This window comes from Gopherus evgoodei, chromosome 4 (genome assembly GCF_007399415.2).
Source record: "Gopherus evgoodei ecotype Sinaloan lineage chromosome 4, rGopEvg1_v1.p, whole genome shotgun sequence".
Taxonomy (NCBI): domain Eukaryota; kingdom Metazoa; phylum Chordata; order Testudines; family Testudinidae; genus Gopherus; species Gopherus evgoodei.
This window is the reverse complement of record NC_044325.1, coordinates 79,164,236-79,183,844: the sequence shown is the minus strand read 5'-3', so window position 1 is coordinate 79,183,844 and position 19,609 is coordinate 79,164,236. Positions and strand designations below refer to the sequence as shown.

The following is a 19,609-nucleotide window of genomic DNA, read 5'->3' as shown; positions in this document are numbered from 1 at the left end:
CCAAAAGTATCTGATTTGCAAAGTGGTACAAAATTGTTCTAGTTAAAAGGATGGTTGCTGCTGTTTGGAAAGGAATCATTAGGGTTGTTTAGAGAGAAAGAGTCAGGATTTTTGTCCCCATTTTTAAGACTGGGAAACTGAGTCATAAAGAGGCTAAGACTTACTCAAGTCCACAGGAGGAGTTAGTAGGAGAGCTAAGATTTTAGGAATTCTTGTGCCCAGACCACTCTCTCTAAAATGAAAAGCACCAACTTTTTGTGTTATTAACAGTATGGAAACTAATGGATAAGTACTGTGATGTGACAGAGCACATGCATACATTGGTTTATTATTTAATAGATTACAGTACTATAAGTGTGTGTGCTGCTTCACAGACAGTAAATGACAGGACCTTTCTCACACCCTGAGAACTCAGATTTAGACTGGAAACTTACAACTTGATGTGCTACAGCCAGGTTGAACTAGGATGGCCAAAGTACAGTTTATTAAATTCCACAATGCTGCTTCTAGCTGCCATCTTCATCTTTAATGTGGAGAGGCAGACCTCTTAGACTTCAGATCTGTGCCTAGTGTCAATTTTGAAATAATATTTATCTGGAATCATGAGGGATTTGAGTTGGTGATTGTAGAAGTAAGAAGTCTCTATAGCTGCTCTCCACCTTTAATCACCGCTGTTGTTCCAGGGACTGTTTCTCCTGCCCAAAAAACTGACTATCCTGTGTTCGAGTAAAGCAAAAAAGACTCAGGAAATGTTGATCTCATTAATTGCAGCCAAAAATGCAGCTCTGGCACCTATGGCACATAGGGGTAGCGCGTTATATGGGCCCATAGTGCCTGTGCTCCACAAATATTCAGGGCCCAGTCCCACTAATGTTTGGTGCCGGGTCTCTCCCCGGGCCCAGCCTGCTGCCCTGTGCACCTCCCCCCAGAGCATTTCCCGGCCCCACCTACCACCCCAGGTGATTTAAAAGGGCTCAGGGGCTCCTGGCTACTGCTGCCACCACTGGCAGCGCTGAGGTGGCTTCCTCCCCAGCCTCACTCTGTGCCACTCCCAGAAGTGGCCAGAATGGCCTAGGGAGGAAGGGGGCATCTCTGCACGCTACCCGATGCTGACTCTGCAGCTCCCATTGGTCGGGAACTGAGATCAATGGGAGCTGCGAGGGCAGTACCTGTGGGCTGCAGTGCAGAGACCCCCTGACACGCCCCCCCCCCACTTAGGAGGCATAGTCAGAGGGGTGTGGGGGTTACTTTCAGGGGCCACCCAAGGTAAGTGCCACGCTCCTCACCCGCTCCTGCACCTCAACCTCCTGACCCAGCCCAGAGCCCACACTCTGCACTCGAAGAGTACCTAGGTACATGTGTGTGTGTCGGGGAGAGGCAGGAATTGGACCTGTTCTGGGCACCAAGATTACACAAACCTGCCACCCCTGGTGGCGCACACATTCCCCACGGGAGGAGAGTCTTTGAAGCTATAGTAGAAAAACAGGCATGTTGCAGAGGCGCCTAGAAGCCAACAACTCTCCAGGGGCAGAGTAGCTTTAGGGATAACGGTATTCCCCTGTTCTAAGGAGGTTCCTTGGTGAAGGCCAGAGGAGTGACCTCTGCGCTCCTGCCCCTGTCGGACGCCGCGCCCGAGGAGCGGGCGAGGCCGGTTCTGCAGAACGGAGCTAAAAGCAGGCGGCTGGGTTCGGCTGCAGCAGCGGCGCTCCCCCAGCCCGTAAAGCCAGGCCGGGACTGTGGGTGCGGCGCCACCCTCCCCGCCTCGCTCGGGCCCCAGACCCGCGTGCAGGGCGCCCCCCGACAGCCAGGAAATCAGCGTCCGCTGCTGCTGTGTTATCCCGGCGCGGCTACCCAGGCCCCCCCCCCGCTGCCTTATCCGCCCCCGGCTGTGCCCAGCGGATAACTGAGGCGGGAGCGGGGTTCACTATAACCCAGGGAGCTGCTGGGGAGAGCGGCTCTGCCTGGCCGAGGAACTCAGCTCCCCGCGCGCGGCGCCGTCCCTCTCCCCAGCAAACCCGCGCCACCGCTAGCTCCGCCCCCCTGTTGGAGGGGTAGGGGGCGGGACCCGGCTGGAGGGGGACAGGGCCGGGGGGGAGGGGCTCCGTGCGGCTCGCCCAGCCCGGCCGCGGGGAGCGAGGAGAGTGACTGACACGGACCAAAGTTATCCCGGAATAAGGGCAGCACGCATGTGCCGTCACCCCGGATGTGAACATGCCGCCCAGGCTCTCAGGAGCCCGCCCCGAGCGGCTAGAGCGGATGGGCTGACCCGTGCTGGGCTGAGCCGAGCCGGGCCGGGCCGGGCCCAAGCGGGTTAGCCGCCCTCCTGAGGGGAAGGGAAGCAGAGCCTCTTCCGGAGGGAAAGCGGGAGGGGCAGAGCTCCCGCGAGGCGGGGCAAAGGGGGCAGCCCCCCACCTGACCACAGTGGCAGAGCCATCCCTGAGGCAATTGAGGAGGATTGTCCCAATGGTTTGGCTGAGCCAGGCCTTCCTGTCACAAATGACCCCAGCCCCATGTTAGCCTCCCTCTCCCACATTCCTGGGGGTTTGTTACACTTGGGCTAAGTACAGAAACCCTGTCACCATTCCTTGTCCCCTATCCCTTCCGTTACTCCTGGCTCTGTGCCCCAGGAGTTCTGCGTATACTGGGGTGGGGCAGGAATAATGGATTTTCGGGGGAAGAAGTACGAGCGGGGCAGTAATTGGTCAGACCCTGAAGTGGTGGAGCTCCTGCAGCTTTGGGCCGATGAGTCCGTTCAGATGGAGCTGGAGAGCTGCCTGAGAAACCAGCATGTCTTCAACCGAATCGCTGAGGTGTTGAGGGAGAAGGGCATCCACCGGACTGGGGATCAGTGCCGGGAGAAAATAAAAAAGATGAAACTGGAGTACCGTAGGATCAAAGACAACAACAAGACCCCAAGGGGTGGCAGGACTTGGAAATTCTATGAGGTGATGGACCGGGTGCTGACCAGCCGTCCCTCCCTCTCTTACAGTTCCTTGAGTGGCAGTGTGATGTCTCAGCAGGCACTGCAAGGAAGCATGGTGGAGAACTACCATCACCACTTCACCCCCTCAGCTCTACCTTTCGGACACTCTCAGCACCCTGAGTTGATGGAAATCAAATGCGAGGAGGTGGACTCCGATGAACACTGCTTGACCCCGGAGCCTCCACTATCCATGTCTTACCAACAGGGCTCCCCTGAGGAGCATGAGATGGAGAGAGCTTTCTTGGACAGGGCCCAGAATGACTCTCCTATCTCCAGGGTGGAAATTCCCATTGAAACCAGTGTTTCACCTTCAGGTAGGACAGTATCTTCTCATTCAAGCCTGAGGTTGACGTTACCAACTATGTATTCTGTTGAGGTTCCTTGGCCCAGACAATTTTAATGTAGAGTAATACGTTCTGCATTAATAGCCTTTCAATATTTCCTGAAATGTCTCTTCATGCAGATTGGTATAAAAGACACATAAAATCAGTGCACATTAGGGTGTGTGAAACTGAGGGACTGACACCTCCTAAAGGCAGGCACAGGTGCTGTGCAAAATTCCTACATGTCAATTCTATCAAAGCATCTCAAATCCAGATAGAATTTTCATATTTTGTGGTCTCATTTGAACATTAAAAGGGCTCTCTTGAGTCCTCATACCACATTGTGATAGGAGTCCCTATTCTTTTCACTGTTAGGCTAGAACCCTCTGGATGAATCAACTTATCTTGCATTCCTAGAGCCCTGTGCAGATACAAAATTTGTATCTGCATCCAATCTGCAAACATGGTCTGCTGCTATAAAATGGATATCCGCAGATTTGCACGGCTTTAGATGTAAAATTTGGATCCGCATCCGTCTGCGAGCCATAAACGTGGTCAGCGGATATCCACAGATATAAAGCGGATAACCACAGGTTTGCATTCCTTTCTTATGCCTCTTTGTAGCTAGTCTTCTTAACCATGTGTCAATTGAGACTAATTAGTGGACACTGTTTTTTTCAGTCTCAATATACTAACTAGACAGAAATTGGGAAAGGGGAAACTCCTCGAGAGTGACTGGTGGAAGCACATTTAGATGTAGTAAAAGAAGATACAGCTTTACCTCAAATTTAACTAATCTACAGAATTGGTTTCCATGCATCAAGTCTAGAAATTCATTGTAATTTTAGAGAAGTCTGGGATGGATGGAGTCTTGAATACATACAGCATGCTGGTGTGGGAGAGACAGTGACCTCATGCTGATCACTGTGAAGTCAGGAAGGAATCCTCTCTTCCATTCACCATGATGTTTGCTGAACTGGCCAAGTGCACTATTTAAGAGAGGGGTTTGTCATCCACTAGAGTTAGTTTGGATCATTGCCTGAGGCAGAATACTGAACTAGATAGACCAAAGTTTGGATACATAATGGCAAATTCAACATATGAGGTTAAATGAAAAACATGTTTTTTTTCAACATTCAGATGTACCTAATAGTTTGACTTCATCTTTCCTGTGGCATTCTGCCATGGACAGATCTGATTTTTGTCAGAGAAAGGCAATGGGGTTACATAAACAGACCTGGGTCAAACTGGTCCAGTGGAGGGCAGTAGTGTATGTTCACATCAGTCAGTACACTGCACTGTCAAATTTAGTTTTCTCTTTGTCTCTAAATATCTGCAGGTTTCAGTGAGCCCAACGTAGCGTCCTCATCCCGGATCCACAGTGTGGGCCCTCGGCCTGGCTTCTCCACCTTGCACCGCCTGCGGAAGAAACGGAAAGGCCAGCGAGTGAAGGACCCCCTTGATGACCTCCTACTGAAGACTCTGACATCGCAGCGGGCCATGGAGGAGCGCTTTCTGCAGATGGAGGAGCGGCGTTTGCAGCGGGATATGGAAGTGGAGGAACGGCGGATGCAGCTGGAGCAGCGACGTTTTGAACTGGAGCGGGAGCATGAGTTTCGCATGTTCAATGTCTTTGCTCAGATGCTTAGCATCTTAAAGCAGAACACAGCAGCTTCTCCTCCTTCTGCTGCACTGCCTTTCATCCAGGTGCTGTCTGACATCGCTGGGATGGGAGGAGGAGGGGGCCTGCAGGAGGTGAGGGCCATGCAGGTCGGGCGACCACTTTCTGAGAGAAGGACCGACATGTACAGTTTCTGTAACCCTGGTGAGTTCCAGAGCAGCCCCTTCCTCTCCGCTCGAGGAAACATTGCCAATCTCTTTCGTGGCTCGACAGAAGAGGGATACAAGGCCTATCATGCTGACAAGTACGATGAAGACAAAAATCCCAATGTGAGTGAGGTTCCACTGCTGTGCATTTCTTTCTTGCTAGGAGAAACACCAAACAGGGTCATTTCTCAGACTCACTGACAGGACTTGGGTTAGAACATGACTTTTTTTATCTCACAGGTGCCATTCAGGTCAATCTTTTCATTTTAATAAAGCAGCTGGAACTGTATTCTCCCTTCTGCATCATCTCCAATGTCATCCACTGAGTTCTGGTTGCAACATGTTATCACTGTTGATGATGCAAGAGGCAGAAAGACCCAGCTGGCTTTTCAGAACCCAAGGAGGAGTTTGCAACACTGACATTTAGGAAACTGCATTTTTTATTTTTTTAATTCACCCTTCAAAGGTGATGCTGCCTGTTTACCTTTTGCCTGTCACTTGCTCTATGCAATATAATTAGGCTTGTTGCAAGGGTATGAGATTTACAGCATTTCAGGGTAATGTATTTTTTTTTAAATTTTTAAAGTAATAAGTATATGAGGTTTTTAAAAAATAAGTCCTAGGTTCTGATCCTAAATGCCAGTAATTTTAACTTAAAATTACTAATCCTAACTTCTTCAAACACTGTCTCTCCTGCAATGCAGTATCATGAGAGTTGACTATTAGAACCTTTAACACAAAGTATACCAATATCACATTATTATTCAATACAATAAGTGCAACCCAAGGGACAAACTTTATCATTTCTTCAGTGTTGCCTATATTTATTTACAAGAGAAATTAAAATTCAATACCTAAAACTGGCTCCAAGCTGTAATAATGTCATAAGTATACCACCCTGTGTATTTTTTTTAAATTTCTCAAGTGACCCACCCTAGCCTCAGAAGTGAAAATATGTTAACGTGTTTTTTTCTTTCTGTACTTTATTGTACTGTGACATGAGCATGCCAAGAGAAAAGGCTAATACTCTAAGCTGCCTTCACACTTGGCACTGTGTAAAAAATGAAGTTTCCATGTGCGTGAGTAAATTAGTGGAATGCAATGTCATTGTCTGATGAACACATATTTTGAACATGGAAGTATTTCCAAAGCACAATTTGTGTGTCACAGCAATGTAAATCCCAGCTTTCTCAGCTAGGAAAAATATGTATAAACTTGTGTTAAGGTCAGATTTACATTAACAAGTCAATTTAAGGTTAAATTACTTATACACATTATATAAACTAATATAAACCCTTTGTTTTATACCCATCCCTAGAGTGCTTACTGACTAATAAATTAAGCACTTGTATAAATTACTAGTTTATATATATGTGATGAGTGTTCTGTGAAGCTTGTTTTTCATCCATTGTTATCTCCTTTACCTTGTTAGGATTTTTGAGATGGCACAGTAATAGCAGCAGGGGCAACAACAAAGTTGAAATGCAAGTAGTGCTGCCTAGTGGTAGTTTGTCTCCCTAAACAATGATTTCTTTCTTTCTCCAGGGGATAATTAATTTTGGTACCAGTGAGAATAAACTCTGCTTTGATCTAATGTCTAAGCGGGTAAGTCACATCCCCAGAAGAAATATAGAATACTCCATTTAATTCCTACTTAGTACTCATGATGTGCTTGGATTGCAACTGTTGCTCAGATCACTCACAGAGCAATAATTTCCCAGAGCGCTTACCTTTTAGCTGTCATGTCTCTTCTCCTCTTCCATGCTGCACTGATGCAGAAGGCCATTGGCTGGTCCATTTTCCCTATTTCATTTTGGATTGTGCATTTCTTTAAATTATCTTCTCAGAGATAGATTGGAAACGGTAGTGTCTTCTAATCATCCAGTTGAGGCCTTGCCTTTGGAGCCCTGCCTGGCACACACAACCAAATGAAAGTAAAGTACATTTGCTTTTCTGCTGACGGCTCTTCAATTCACATAGAGATGAGTCCAAGTCTCACAGATCTGAGGACAGAGGAGGCTTGATTTGGCCTGTTATCAAGCTGTACAGTTCTGATCCAGTTCTGAACTATCTCAAAGCTTGAGAGGATTTGGCACCAGTGAAAGTATTACCAATAAACTGGGTGGAACCACTAATTGGTGGTCTTGCTTAGTTACACCGGAAAAAGGCGCAGTAGAGACAGTATAACTCAAACTAGAGACTGCTTGGGCTGAAAGAAACTCTTGTTTCTCATTAAGCTATGTACCCAGATTCAGGCTGTTATGTGAGGAGACAGCAGTTTGTCCTACCTAGAGGTGAGGAAGGGTGGGATACTGAGTTTGTGACACAGCAAGTCTCTACTGTAGTTGGTTGAAGTTGTTTCACTTCCACTCCATCACTGCCAGCCCTCAAAATGTTCCTTGTTTTATTTTGCCTGCCATGCCACTGACTCGGGGGGACACTACCCCAACACTCGGCCTTCCAGCTAACAGAACAGGTAAGGCAGAACTGCTGCCTAATAGCTGTGTGCAGAAGCCTGCAAGGTGCCTTTTAGAATGTGTAGGTTGTTCCTTCCTTTCCCCATTTACCTCTTCTCCTGGGACTTAGCCCTGGTCTACACTGGGTGGGGGGGTGTCGATCTAAGTTACGCAAGTTCAGCTACGTAACTAACGTAGCTGAAGTCTACATACTTAGATCATCTTAACATGGTGTCTTCACCGTGATGAGTCAACTGCTGCTGCTGCTCCCCCATCAACTCTGCCTGCGACTCTCGGGCGCTGGAGTACAGGAGTCAACGGGAGAGCACTCGGGGTCAATATATCATGTTTAGACTTGACGTGATAAATCAATCCCCACTGGATTGATTGCTGCCGCCGATCTGATGGGTAGTGTGGACATACCCTTAGTATAATGTCTGCAGTTAACACGTCAGAGAAGAGACACTGTATCTGATTAGCCTTGTTATGACAGTGGGTTACTTGCTCTTGCCTATCAGCAGCAGTCAGATGAGCTTGTTCTCAGGCATACTGGAACAGGCTCAGAGCTGAGAAAAGATGTTTCTTCCAACGTATGAACTGCACATTCCAGTGCTACTGCACTGACTCACAGAACAGTATGCTACTGGAGGTTATGAGATGTTAATCTTGCCACTAACTTGGAAGCCAATGCCTATATTTTGTAAGTGAAAACAGTAACTGTAATTCATTACCCCTAAGTTCAGTGATATTCTGTGGACTTGACAACCCAGAGATGAGATCTCCGATATTGTTCCCTGCCAATTGACCCAGTTGGTTCCGTCATCTTCTGTGGCATCATCCTAAAGGACTCCTTTACTTCCCATTGTGTTGTCATTTGGGCCAAGCCTGCTGTTGCAGTGCTGTGCCAGCTGAGTTTAGGAGAGAAAGCAAATGAGGCTCGCTTGTGTGTTACACAGACTTCAGGATACATATCCAGCTGTAAAAGAGTACACCACCCAAAGTTATTATTCTACATGGGATGAAAGGCAACCCCATTAAACCCATCAGAGCCCCAGCTCAAGGCATCAGAACCCCAACCCAGATTTTTTTAAAATTATATGATTTAACATCTGCATGTTGGTTTCCCTCTTACTCCTTTGCATTTGTTCCTCTTTGGTCCCCACCCTTAAATCTGGGCTCCTTTTATGAAATCTATGAGAATGCACTGTATGTAAATGTTTGTTGATTTGTTTCCATTCATATAAAATACACCTCCTCTGATCACAGCTCTGCTTCCCTTTGTGACATGTTTGGACTGGACTGCTTGAAATTCTGCTAGTTATAGCTTTGAAAATGTTTAAATTAAAACAGTATGCTTACTTTTTAAAGTGTAATCTGGAAAAAAAATGGTTAAAGGCAAGTGATCCAGCCCCCCAACTCAGGTAAAACTCCCTTTGAAACCCAAAGGCATGCCTTCCTCATAAGGAAGACCCAAAGGAGCACTTTCAAGAGGTTAACTTCACCTTTCTTAGGCCTCTTGAAAACTCCTGTTACTCTTTACCGTGTCCTGGCAAAATAATAGATATGGAGGAGATACAGCTTTTTGAAACTGAGGCATAGCTGAAAGCTAGACGTAATACATTCCTATTAGGAGAAGAAAATAACCACTCATCTGCCATTCAGGGCCATACCAAGGCTCTCTGGACCTGTTTAGAATGTCCTCATAACATGGCCTTAATTCTCAGTTAGTTGAAAGCTAGTATCCTCAGAACTTGGGTCAGGCCCTCATCAGGGCCCTAAGGGCTGATTTGTTCAAAAAGTGATCCAGAGAGATCTCTTTTCCATGGCTTTCATTTTGTATTAGCTGCTTCCTTTTTGCAGATCTCTGTGCAAGGAGGCATTGCTGCATAATTTTGATGGCCAAATAGTTTCTAAAACCCTTCATAAGGCCACTGAAGTCAGTGGGGCGTCTGTGTGTGTACATGTGAGTACTGTCCATATATTTGTTTGTGTTTCTGATTTTAATGGTTGTACCTATCTCCTCCTTGTTGCTGACAGCTGACACAGAGTGATATGAACCTCATGGAGCCTCCACTGCTGCAATATCCTGATTGGAAAGGACATATGTTGTAAGTAGAAGTTTCCAAGTCTCCAAGAAGTTTCCCTTTGTAAATACTTGCCTTCTAAATACCATGCAGATGTTCTCCTCATGCATCAATGGGAAAAGGCCACTTTGAAGTTGTTCAGAATGCATAAGTACAAACAGCTCTGCTGGATTGGTTGGACAAAGCTTCTCTAGGCTATTAAATCCTTCTCCTCTTCCTCCCAGATCCCTAAGTGATCTCCCTGTCTGTTCATCCAATTCTAAAATATATGAGTGGGTTCCAGTTTGCTTTAAAAAAAAAAAAGTATCGTGCATGTTTAGTAGGTGGATGTGCCCACTTTTCTATACAATTGTAGTGGACGTTGCTGGACCGTTAGTCCTTCCTATATTCTATGTCTTGACAAATTAAATCTTTCAGAAATGTGTGTGAAGTTATAAATAATTTCCATGACTTTTGCCAGGTATACAAGCCACCTCCATAGTATGGAATAAGTGGTCCGGGATATGTGTTTTCCTCTTTGTTTATTTTTTCCTAGCTGTACACATTAGTCTCTCGTTCACTGGCTTTATTTCTATGTGATGAGGACCTGTGGAGAGCCCAGCCTCTTGGAGAATAAACTGAATCAATCTTTGCTTTTGTGTCTTTCTCAGTTTACGGGAGGAAGTGGCTCGATTTTTGACTTATTATTGCAAGGCTCCTGCACCTCTCAAGGCAGAAAACGTGGGTAATTGCTTTTCACTGATGTGTCTTCTAACATATTGCCATGCACTGTGAAACAGGTTCTTCTATCTTCTTTTACAATGTTTAAGTGTGAGCTGTCTGAATCTTTTATCACATAAATGGGAAGGATTGATCACTAGTAGTGTCAGGAAGGTGACGTGCAACTTTTCCAGACATTCTTCACATTCAGCTCAGCTAATGTATTTCAGTCCTACCATGTAGCTTCCTTTGTTCTTTCACTCTTGCCTCCCACACCATCCTGAAAGTGGCCTTCAGTCATGCTTTGTAGTAACACCTTTTGCTCCAGTCTTGGGCCCTACTATGCCAGTGCACCTCAGTCATTCCAGTCCCAGGGCTGCCTTGCACTGGTCTGCTGATTCACCTGAAGCTGGATTCATAACTGAGTCAAGAGTAGTTTTGCTCTGCTAAAGCATTGAGGAGAGAGCAGATTCCAGTGTTATTGTCAGGAATTATTTTTGTGGTGGTGCATTCCAATGAACAGAATTAACATCTGCTCCCATTGTCTCTTCTATAGGTGATTGTGTTGAATGGTTGTGGCTCTCTGTTTTCTGCATTAGCTACAGTTCTCTGTGATCCAGGGGGTAAGTGGGGTTATTTTCCAGTTTTTTGAAAATATACTTTTTTTGTTTGGGTGGCAACATGGTAGTCACACTACAAATACCATATGTTTGGGTTTAACTGCAGAGTGGCTGTGACTTACTGTGGAGTTTCTGCCAAATGCCGTATTTTTTCAGTGCAGCCACAAGTGAGGAGGATGCCTCCCTGAACTTTTTACTATCAAATGTATATCCTCCTCAGTGGGACTCCTGCAGTCTCACTTTTGGCTCTCCCTGCACTCTTTGCCATTTTAATGTAGTTGCACCTCTGGATGTAGCTCTAGAAATGTGGACTGCACTCATGCTGAGTGGATTCTCAAGGGTGACTGTTTGATGCGCCGAGACTTGGAATTGGGAGTTAAAAGTAAAACACAAAATTATTGCTAAAGGAAAGCGGACAAAATGTAACTCTTAAATGTTCCCATGGACCTCAAAAATGGAACCATAAGCAAAAACTCCCAAGCTCAGATGGAGTGCCCTAGTAAGGAAGAAAAGATTGTGAGTTTAGTGCAGTGTTTCCGAAACTTGGAACACCGCTTGTGTAGGAAAAGCCCCTGGCGGGCTGGGCCAGTTTGTTTACCTGCCTGTCCGCAGGTCCGGCCGATCGCAGCTCCAAGCCAATGGGAGCTGCTGAAGAAACGGCCCCGCGTCGCTTCTAGCAGCTTCTCATTGGTCTGGAGCAGCGAACAGCAGCCAGTGGCAGCTGCGATCGGCCAGGCCTGCAGATGAGGCAGGTAAACAATCGGCCCGGCCCGCCAGGGGCTTTCCCTACACAAGCGGCATCCCAAGTTGGGAAACACGGGTTAATGGATAACTGGCTTTGTTTGCTTGATTTTTAGAAGCTGTACTGATTGCTACCCCCTTTTATGGTGGTATCACCCAGAGTCTGTTCCTGTATGGTAACGTCAAGCTGGTCTATGCTTATTTAGACAGCAAGGTAAGAATTGGGGTGGGGGAACAAATCTTTGCAGGTAGAAAGAATTGGTATTGGTGGAAGGCACAGTAACACTGCCATGGTGCTTTCTGGCTTTCGAGAGCTTTTCAAAGAGTCCTCACAACACCGCTTAGTTGTAGCTTACCTGTAGCACCACCAGTTTACAGCTGAAGAAACTGAGGCACATAGAGTTTTAGTGACATACCAAGCCACAACAAGATTCAGTGTGCAAACCAGGATTAGAATTCAAAATTCACTGACTGGCTTCCAGTCTTATGATGTGATCACTAGCCCATGGCCCTTTCTGTCCGCATTCTGCTCACATTAAACAACATTAATGGAATTTTGGAAATTTGCAAACCTGACATTTTTTACAAGCAAAACCAAGAATAGAAAAAGTATCAGCTGAACTTTCCTCCTCAAGGTGATCCCAGGGATGGGGCAACATATGGGAACTTTGCATTGTCCTGTCTGTCCAAGGATAACCAGGCAATATCTGTATATTATGGCAGATCAGTATCGGTGTCTCCTTATTTTATTTATTTCCTTGTTCCCTCCATAGCATGAGGAAGAGGGAATCTAGGTGTTACTGGGGCTTTTGTGGTTTGGGAAATACTTTAATGCAGGAAATGGTTGATGGAAGATCTGTAGTAACATTGTTTGCTTTTATCTTGTGGGTGCCTTTCAGATCACTGGAACAAGCACCCGGCCCTTCCAGCTCACAGTGGACAAGCTAGAGAAGGCCCTACAGGATGCCCGGTCAGAGGTGAGTGTGGCTGAACCTGGCCTTGTGGGCCCATTGGTGGTGTCTGCAGGAGAAAGTGGGGGTGCAGATCTAGAAGGATGAAGCGTTGGGCAGATTTTAACTGTGAGTTCTATACAGTGTATTAGACTTACTTCTGCATCATTGGAATGTCATCTGCTCTGGGATCTCCCAGGGTAAATGGATTTTTAAATCACCATTTTAATCATGATTTAAATAATCAATCTTAATCGTGTCCGCCATGGCACTTTTTAGTTATTTTCCTAAAGAAAGATTGATTCTCATTGGTTGGGAACCATTAAAAAAGGTTGATTTGAAACTATAGCTTTTGTACTAAACGTGGTGCTTCTTTTGCTAACGGAGAATACATTGTATCATGCAATTTTATGTAAGCGATTGTATCATTTGACTTTTTACTATATGATGATTAATTTTTTTACTTTTGATTTGCGTCAGCTTTGTTTGATAGAATGCACAAAAACAGCTTTTTAAAATAAATAAAATAACCCTAAATGTACAGGATACATATGGAAATTTTTTTATCAAAACATGTATGCATTTAAACTAATTATTAAACAAATGAAGTATTATCTGTAGATAATGAATTCAGTTGTTTCTGGTCACCATGTTCTTCAAGATTTTAGAACTAGCAGATGTCATCTTCTCACACCTAATTTTTTTCATAGATTGGAAGAGGGAAAATGAGCTTTCCTGCTTTTTTCAACTCCCAGTTAGGTTCTTAACTTTGAATTAATTAATCATTGAACTGAACTAGTTGAGTAAACTGAAATGAGGAAAATATTCTCTCTGTACTTGCGGAATAGGCTACAGGTGTCAAAAGCTTGTTTAGCATGTCGACATACTCTGGTTCCAGTTGCTTAGCCAAATGACTTCCAAAGGCTCAGTGATCTGATTTTCTTTAAAAACTTGAAAGCAGATATGTACTTCTTAATATTATAATTTTTATTTTATTAAATTATTTTAATAGATTATAAGAAGTTTAGGCTTTAATGTAGGTTGTCAATTTCAAATTTAATTTATTAAATTTAAAACATCTGATTTGTTTTATTATTATTTTTTTAATAATCAATTTTATCCATTCTGGGGTCTCCCATTCCAAAGCATGTTCTGGATGTGAGCAGTTTCTGATCACACTGTTGGAGTTCTGACTTCCCCACTCCACTAATTGATGCCATCACAACTCTATTCTTCCCACCTAAGGCCTGGTCTACACTAGAAAATTAAGTTGGTTTAACCACATTGTTCAGGAGTATGAAAAATCCACACCCCTCAGTGGCATAGTTAAGCCAACCTATGCCCCAGTGTAATCTGCACTAGGCTGAAGAAAGAATTCTTCCATTGACCTAGTTACCACCTCTCAGGGAGATGGTTTACCTACACTGATGAAAGAATCCCTCCTGTTGGTGCAGGTAGTGTGTATACAGAAGTGCTACAGTGGTACAGCTGCAGCATCTATTCAGCTCCTCTTCACAATGGGGGAAATGTAAGAGTCTTTGTCAGGGATTAGTATACCAGATGTCAGTGGTGCTTAAAACCAGGCTTCAGGCCACAAAGTACTTTATGAACCAGGTAGCTTCAAGAATCTCTTCGTCCTCCTGCTAAAACATCCCATAGTTGAATTTCTCCTATAGTTCTGGGCACTGGGTGCGATGCCGTTGTGGTGCATGGTGAAGGTGTGAGTTATTAGGGGAGTCTTGTGGTTTTAGAAAAGGGGGGTGAAGATTTACCCCACAGGTATTGTTCTTTTAACATTATATTGTTTTTGTTTTATAGGGTGTTGGTGTGAAAGCCTTAATTCTCCTGAACCCCCAAAATCCTTTAGGGGACATCTACTCCCTGTCAGAATTACGGGACTACCTGGAGTTTGCTAAAAGGTATGGCAGTTTAAGGGTCTGAGGAGACCCAGGTCAGAGATGACTTTCTGAGTCTGATGAACCAGTCAGCATGTCTGTGTCTTTCTGGCTCTAACTTTCCTCTCTGCCATGAAAATAACTTATTCTAGTCCACACAACAAAGAGCTTAAGACTAGAGAATGGAGAGATAAGATGGTGGACCATGCAGTCATTTCTCCACCCTTGGATTGGCCAAGCACTTGCCATATGATATGATATGATATGATATTGGAGATTATTGGAGTTCTAGTGAGCTATACAAGGCAGTAATTTGCTATGTCTGCTGCATATTCATGGGGATATGGTGAGATACAGCAGCTCTGCTGTTCATGGGACACGGGGTTCATTTTCCACAGCTGTTTCATATGTGCACATTAGAAGACAGACAGTTGTGGGATTCCAGCCTTCTCACGTACTACTCACTCCCCTTTAAATTTCTGTCCATCCTTTGTAGATGGTGATAGAGTTTACTCAAGTGGGATATTAAATGAGAGAGTTAATAAGCCTGAATTAGCAATGACTGCAAACTCTTTCTGTATCATGGTTGTGATAAGTGACAAGAAATGAGTCTGATGGACCTCAGTCTGGTTTTCTGCATACATAAAGCAGCCCTCAGACTATGAGAGTATTATTCTCTCACAGTCTCCGTTTTCTCTCTTTCAGGCATGAATTGCATGTAATAGTAGATGAGATCTACATGCTGTCAGTTTTTGATGAATCAGCCACGTTCCATAGTGTTCTTGGCATGGACAGGTAAAGTCTGCACTGCTTCCTTGGCCACCCGTTAGCAATTGTGCAATATGTTGTCATGTTGGTGGTTTGTGACTGGGATTTGACTCGTGCCCCAGTAGACTCTGCCTCATGTTGATTGCTTCATAGTTTCCTTCTTTCCAGTGTACTTTGCAGGTTGATACACTTTTGAATGTGTTTGAATGTGTTCATTAGTCCATTGTTTGCAACGTTTCTAAAAACCTGAAAAGGAGGTTTCATTTCCTGCTGATCATTATCTTTCTTTTCCTTTGCCAAACACTGCTGTTCCCTTCCCCTGGTTCTAATGGTGCGTGTAAGGATTGTAGTCTTTTTCATTCTTTACTTTTGTTTAATGCAGAAGCAGCTGCATTGAGATCTTACTACTTGTCTGGGAACGAGTTTTATTAGTTAATGCTTTAAAGGGACACAGCAGTTACAAAGCTCATACTTAAAAATATTCCTTGCTTGTGTTACTAATAACCCATTTGATTGCTGAATAGAGAACTTTTAAATTTACTTTTACTTTTTCCCAGTGAATCTGTTTTTCTTATCTGTGCACCACTCATTTGGGACAGTGAAACTGGATTGGTCCATTTTATTTTCTGGTTCTAATCAGTTTCACTTTCGGGTGCTAGCCCACTGTTTCTGAATTTGAATTCACAACATTGCAAGGGAAAATTTAAAACTGTCCCCCAAAATCTCATGTTTTCATTAACATTTTTAAAACAATTGATGAAAAAAGTCATTTTAGTTTTTATAAAACATATTGGCAGGGGCCTGATTCTTTTAGAATTGAGTGCACTTTTGTATGTGCAGCTATAACACTCTGGCCTATAATTTGTAACTAGAATGTCACACTTAGATAATATAGTGATGTATGCCTTATAAATACCTAAGATAGACCCAACTTTCGTATACAATTAGTTCCTAGTGTCCCTTTAAAGGTAGGTTCCATTTAGCCTTATACTGCTTCATTCATGTCCCCTGGTGTGTTGTCTGTCCTTGTGCAATGTTGCTTCTTTGCTTCTGGAATGTTGCACTGGTGATCCAAAAGCTTCTGCACCTATGACGCTAACTGCCTTGTGTGCATCCTTCTACATGCAGATTGCCTGATCCACAGAGGACCCATGTGATGTGGGGAATTAGCAAGGTGAGTGTAGTCATGCCAGGTCTAACTCAGCTATGCAATCAGCCTGATATCCCATGAGGCCTTGACCCTGTGTTGGAAAGAATAAGATAGTGGTGATGGGATCCTGCATTCCTTTGCAGTAGGGTAATCAGTGTGTGTGTGTTTCCTGCAGGATTTTGCTGTCTCTGGGATTCGTTTTGGCACTTTGTATACAGAGAACCAAGATGTTGCCAATGCAGTGGCCTCCTTGTGTTACTTCCATGGAGTTTGTGGACCTGTCCAATACAAAGTGGCACAGCTGCTCCGAGACAGAGGTGAGTCTGAGAGAGTGGTTTCTCACATAGTCATCTGCCTTTCTCTATTATCCTGGGAGCTGAGAGGATCTGTTCCCTAAATTCTCAAGGGGTCTCTAGCTAAAGCAGCTAAAATGACAACCTTCCATAATGCTGGGGCTGCACGTTAGATGTGGTTGACAAGTATATAGGATTGTCACTGAAAGAGAAGGTGCGCTCAGGATGAGCAGAGTTGAAGGAACAGCTTGAGGCAGTTACTTGAACAACAGAGGGTCCCCATTTGAAAAGTCTGCTGAGGAGAATTAAAAGGATATGAGCTTCTGGGAATTGTGGAACAGATTTCTAGCTCTGTCTTGGGTTCCACGCTAACAAATTGCAGCGGCTTCACAACAGACATCTGAGGTCTAGGGAAACTTCCACCAGAGATTAGATAAAGGAGGATAGAATTCAAGACAGGCACTCAGCTCTGAATAGTGTTTGTGTTCTAGCGTACTGCAGTGGAGGAGAATCTGAGGATGATAAAAAGAAGGGGATAGGGTGAAAGATGGATAGAGGCTTATAATTCCACTCCATATATCATAAATGATCGTGGAGGAAATCTTTTTGAAACTGAACTATTGGTCAATTTGTGAAGTTTCTTCTCCTCCTGGCTAGATTGATCAATCAAGTATATCTGCGGGCCAACCATGCCCGTCTGAAAGCTGCCATACCTATGTAACAGATGAGTTGAAGACCCTTGGGGTTCCCTTCCTCAATCGCAATGCCGGCTTCTTGTTTGGATCGATTCCGAAAGGTCAGTGGTCCCAGGAGAGGAGGCTGTTCTCTGGCTAGGCAAACATTTGTCGCATGGATTCTGGAGAAGAGTTAGCTGTAGTTGTAAAACCATTGCTGATCCTAATTAATCATTCTGATGAGCTGGAAGGAAGAGGTGCAGGATATTTTTGTAAGTGTGGTTCATGGGTCCCTTTAGTTTGTATACACATTTTTCTTCTTGCTTGGGATCTTTTCTAACTGCATTCTGTCTCTTTTCACCATCTTTGCCCCAGCCCCTCTTCTTAGGAACCATAATTGCTTCAATTCCTCAGGGATCCTAGCTACTCACCAGTCTCCCCAGGTCCCATGGGGATCACAGCTTGACCTATTTGCAACAGCTAGGAGACAGAAAACATCTCCCCAGGCCGTTATAGTTTACTCATCTTTTTTCCTTGGTGGGGGCTGCCACTTTTCTCCCCCCCTCAATTCAAGGCTCCCATGTCCTGCAGCTCCTCTCTGTGGCTAAAGAGAGTTGGATAATCAAACTTCTCCATCTTCCATGTGAAAGCCTTCTCCTTAGAGCTCTGTGGCTGCTGGGTCCCAATTCCATTACTACTGATCTTGAGCACTGAGGCTTCTCAGTGGAGTGACCTGCATGTTATTAACGCCTTACCCTTCTGCTCCCAGTACCTTAGGACAGGAACATTTGAGGAGGAGATGCTGCTCTGGAGGCGATTCCTGGATAACAAGGTTCTACTGTCCTGTGGCAAAGCCTTTGAGTGCAGTGAGCCGGGGTGGTTCCGTATCATTTTTGCTGACAAAACCCACCGACTACAGTTAGGTGTGTGGCATTTCCTTCCCCTTTCCATCACCCAATCTTGCCTGCACTCTGGGCACCTCATTCCCTTTTCAAATTACCTTCTATCCCTAGCCTCCTCCATTTCTCTTCACTTCCCTACCCCAAGTCCATTTGGATTTGAAAAGGGTTTTGGGATTCTTTTGCTTTTGTTGTAACCCTTGTGGGTTATTTTCTCCCTCACACTACCCCAGGCATGCAGCGGATCCGTAGAGTCCTGGAAGAGAGGGAGCGTGAGATTCTGTCTGAGGACAAGGACCAGCCCTGCCAGTCAGACCAGGACGGCAAAGCAGACAGTACAGATGAGGTCATCTTTTGTCCCATCACCAGGAGCCTGTTTCTACTGGTGGCTCTAACCTCGGTGACCTCATTGGCCTCCTGCAGCAGCAGATGCGCTCATCTGACTGGCTGCAGAAGAACACAGCAGAGCAGTTTGCACAGGAGAAGCCAGAGATCTATGACGTGTTCAGCAAACTGGTTGGGAAACAGTAGGGACCTCTGTTCCTCCATGGGCCTTATCGAGCAGGGACTGACACCGGAGCCCTAACTGCTTGGTATTTGACTTCCTGCAAAGAATGTATTTTCTGTATAGTGAGGAAATCACTTTGTAAAACCTGCTACCCAGGCCTCCTCTTTGGAATCTCTGCTTTGTATTGTATAGCCCATTTCCCTGTATTGAGGTATGGGTAGGGGATGCAGGGCTTGCTTCTGCCATTGCCCCTTGCCTCGTATTTTATAATTCCTTTCAAATGAATAAGTTCTTGGCTCTTTTTATAGGCACCATCGTTTCATCTTTTATGCTGCTTCTTGTTTCCTCTCACTGTTCCCAGGGAGACAGAAACTTGAGATAATTATGATGTTTTATATTCTTCCTGAATGAGGTGCAGAGAAAACTAATTCCTTCAGCCCCAGAAGATGTGTTTCTCCTCAAACCACTGTATATGACTGTATTGACAGTAAGAACCAAGCACTTGCCCTGACTCTCAGCCGGGGGGGGGTGGTAATAAGAGTGTATTCATATTTAGACCACTTTTGTGTGTATGTTGTGTGTGTGTGGTGTGTGTGTCTGTCTGTGAGAGAGAGAGAAATTCCAACAGAAGGGATCAAATGACTTAGCTAACTAGTACTATGGAGCCTTTCACTTCTGGATCACTAGTTCCCCTACAGCCTCAGGTCCATTGTGATTTTAAAATATATAATATAGTGAT

General features: G+C 44.8%; 2 protein-coding genes across 2 annotated transcripts; both read left to right on the top strand.

Moving 5' to 3' along the window:
* The first annotated feature begins 2,227 nt into the window (after positions 1–2,227).
* LOC115650286 lies at positions 2,228–17,531 on the top strand. Its single transcript, XM_030559994.1, has 13 exons — positions 2,228–3,297; positions 4,646–5,256; positions 6,679–6,738; positions 9,627–9,697; positions 10,324–10,393; positions 10,929–10,995; positions 11,850–11,947; positions 12,633–12,710; positions 14,502–14,602; positions 15,284–15,373; positions 16,475–16,520; positions 16,672–16,813; positions 17,447–17,531. The coding sequence occupies exons 1-13, from the start codon at positions 2,661–2,663 to the stop codon at positions 17,449–17,451; spliced, it is 2,076 nt and encodes a 691-aa protein (XP_030415854.1). The 5' UTR covers positions 2,228–2,660; the 3' UTR covers positions 17,452–17,531.
* A 21-nt stretch (positions 17,532–17,552) lies between these two features.
* LOC115651164 (1-aminocyclopropane-1-carboxylate synthase 4-like) lies at positions 17,553–19,173 on the top strand. Its single transcript, XM_030562122.1, has 3 exons — positions 17,553–17,585; positions 18,233–18,386; positions 18,596–19,173. Exons 1-3 carry the CDS (start codon positions 17,553–17,555, stop codon positions 18,946–18,948), a joined length of 540 nt encoding a protein of 179 aa, XP_030417982.1. The 3' UTR covers positions 18,949–19,173.
* Positions 19,174–19,609: the final 436 nt, after the last annotated feature.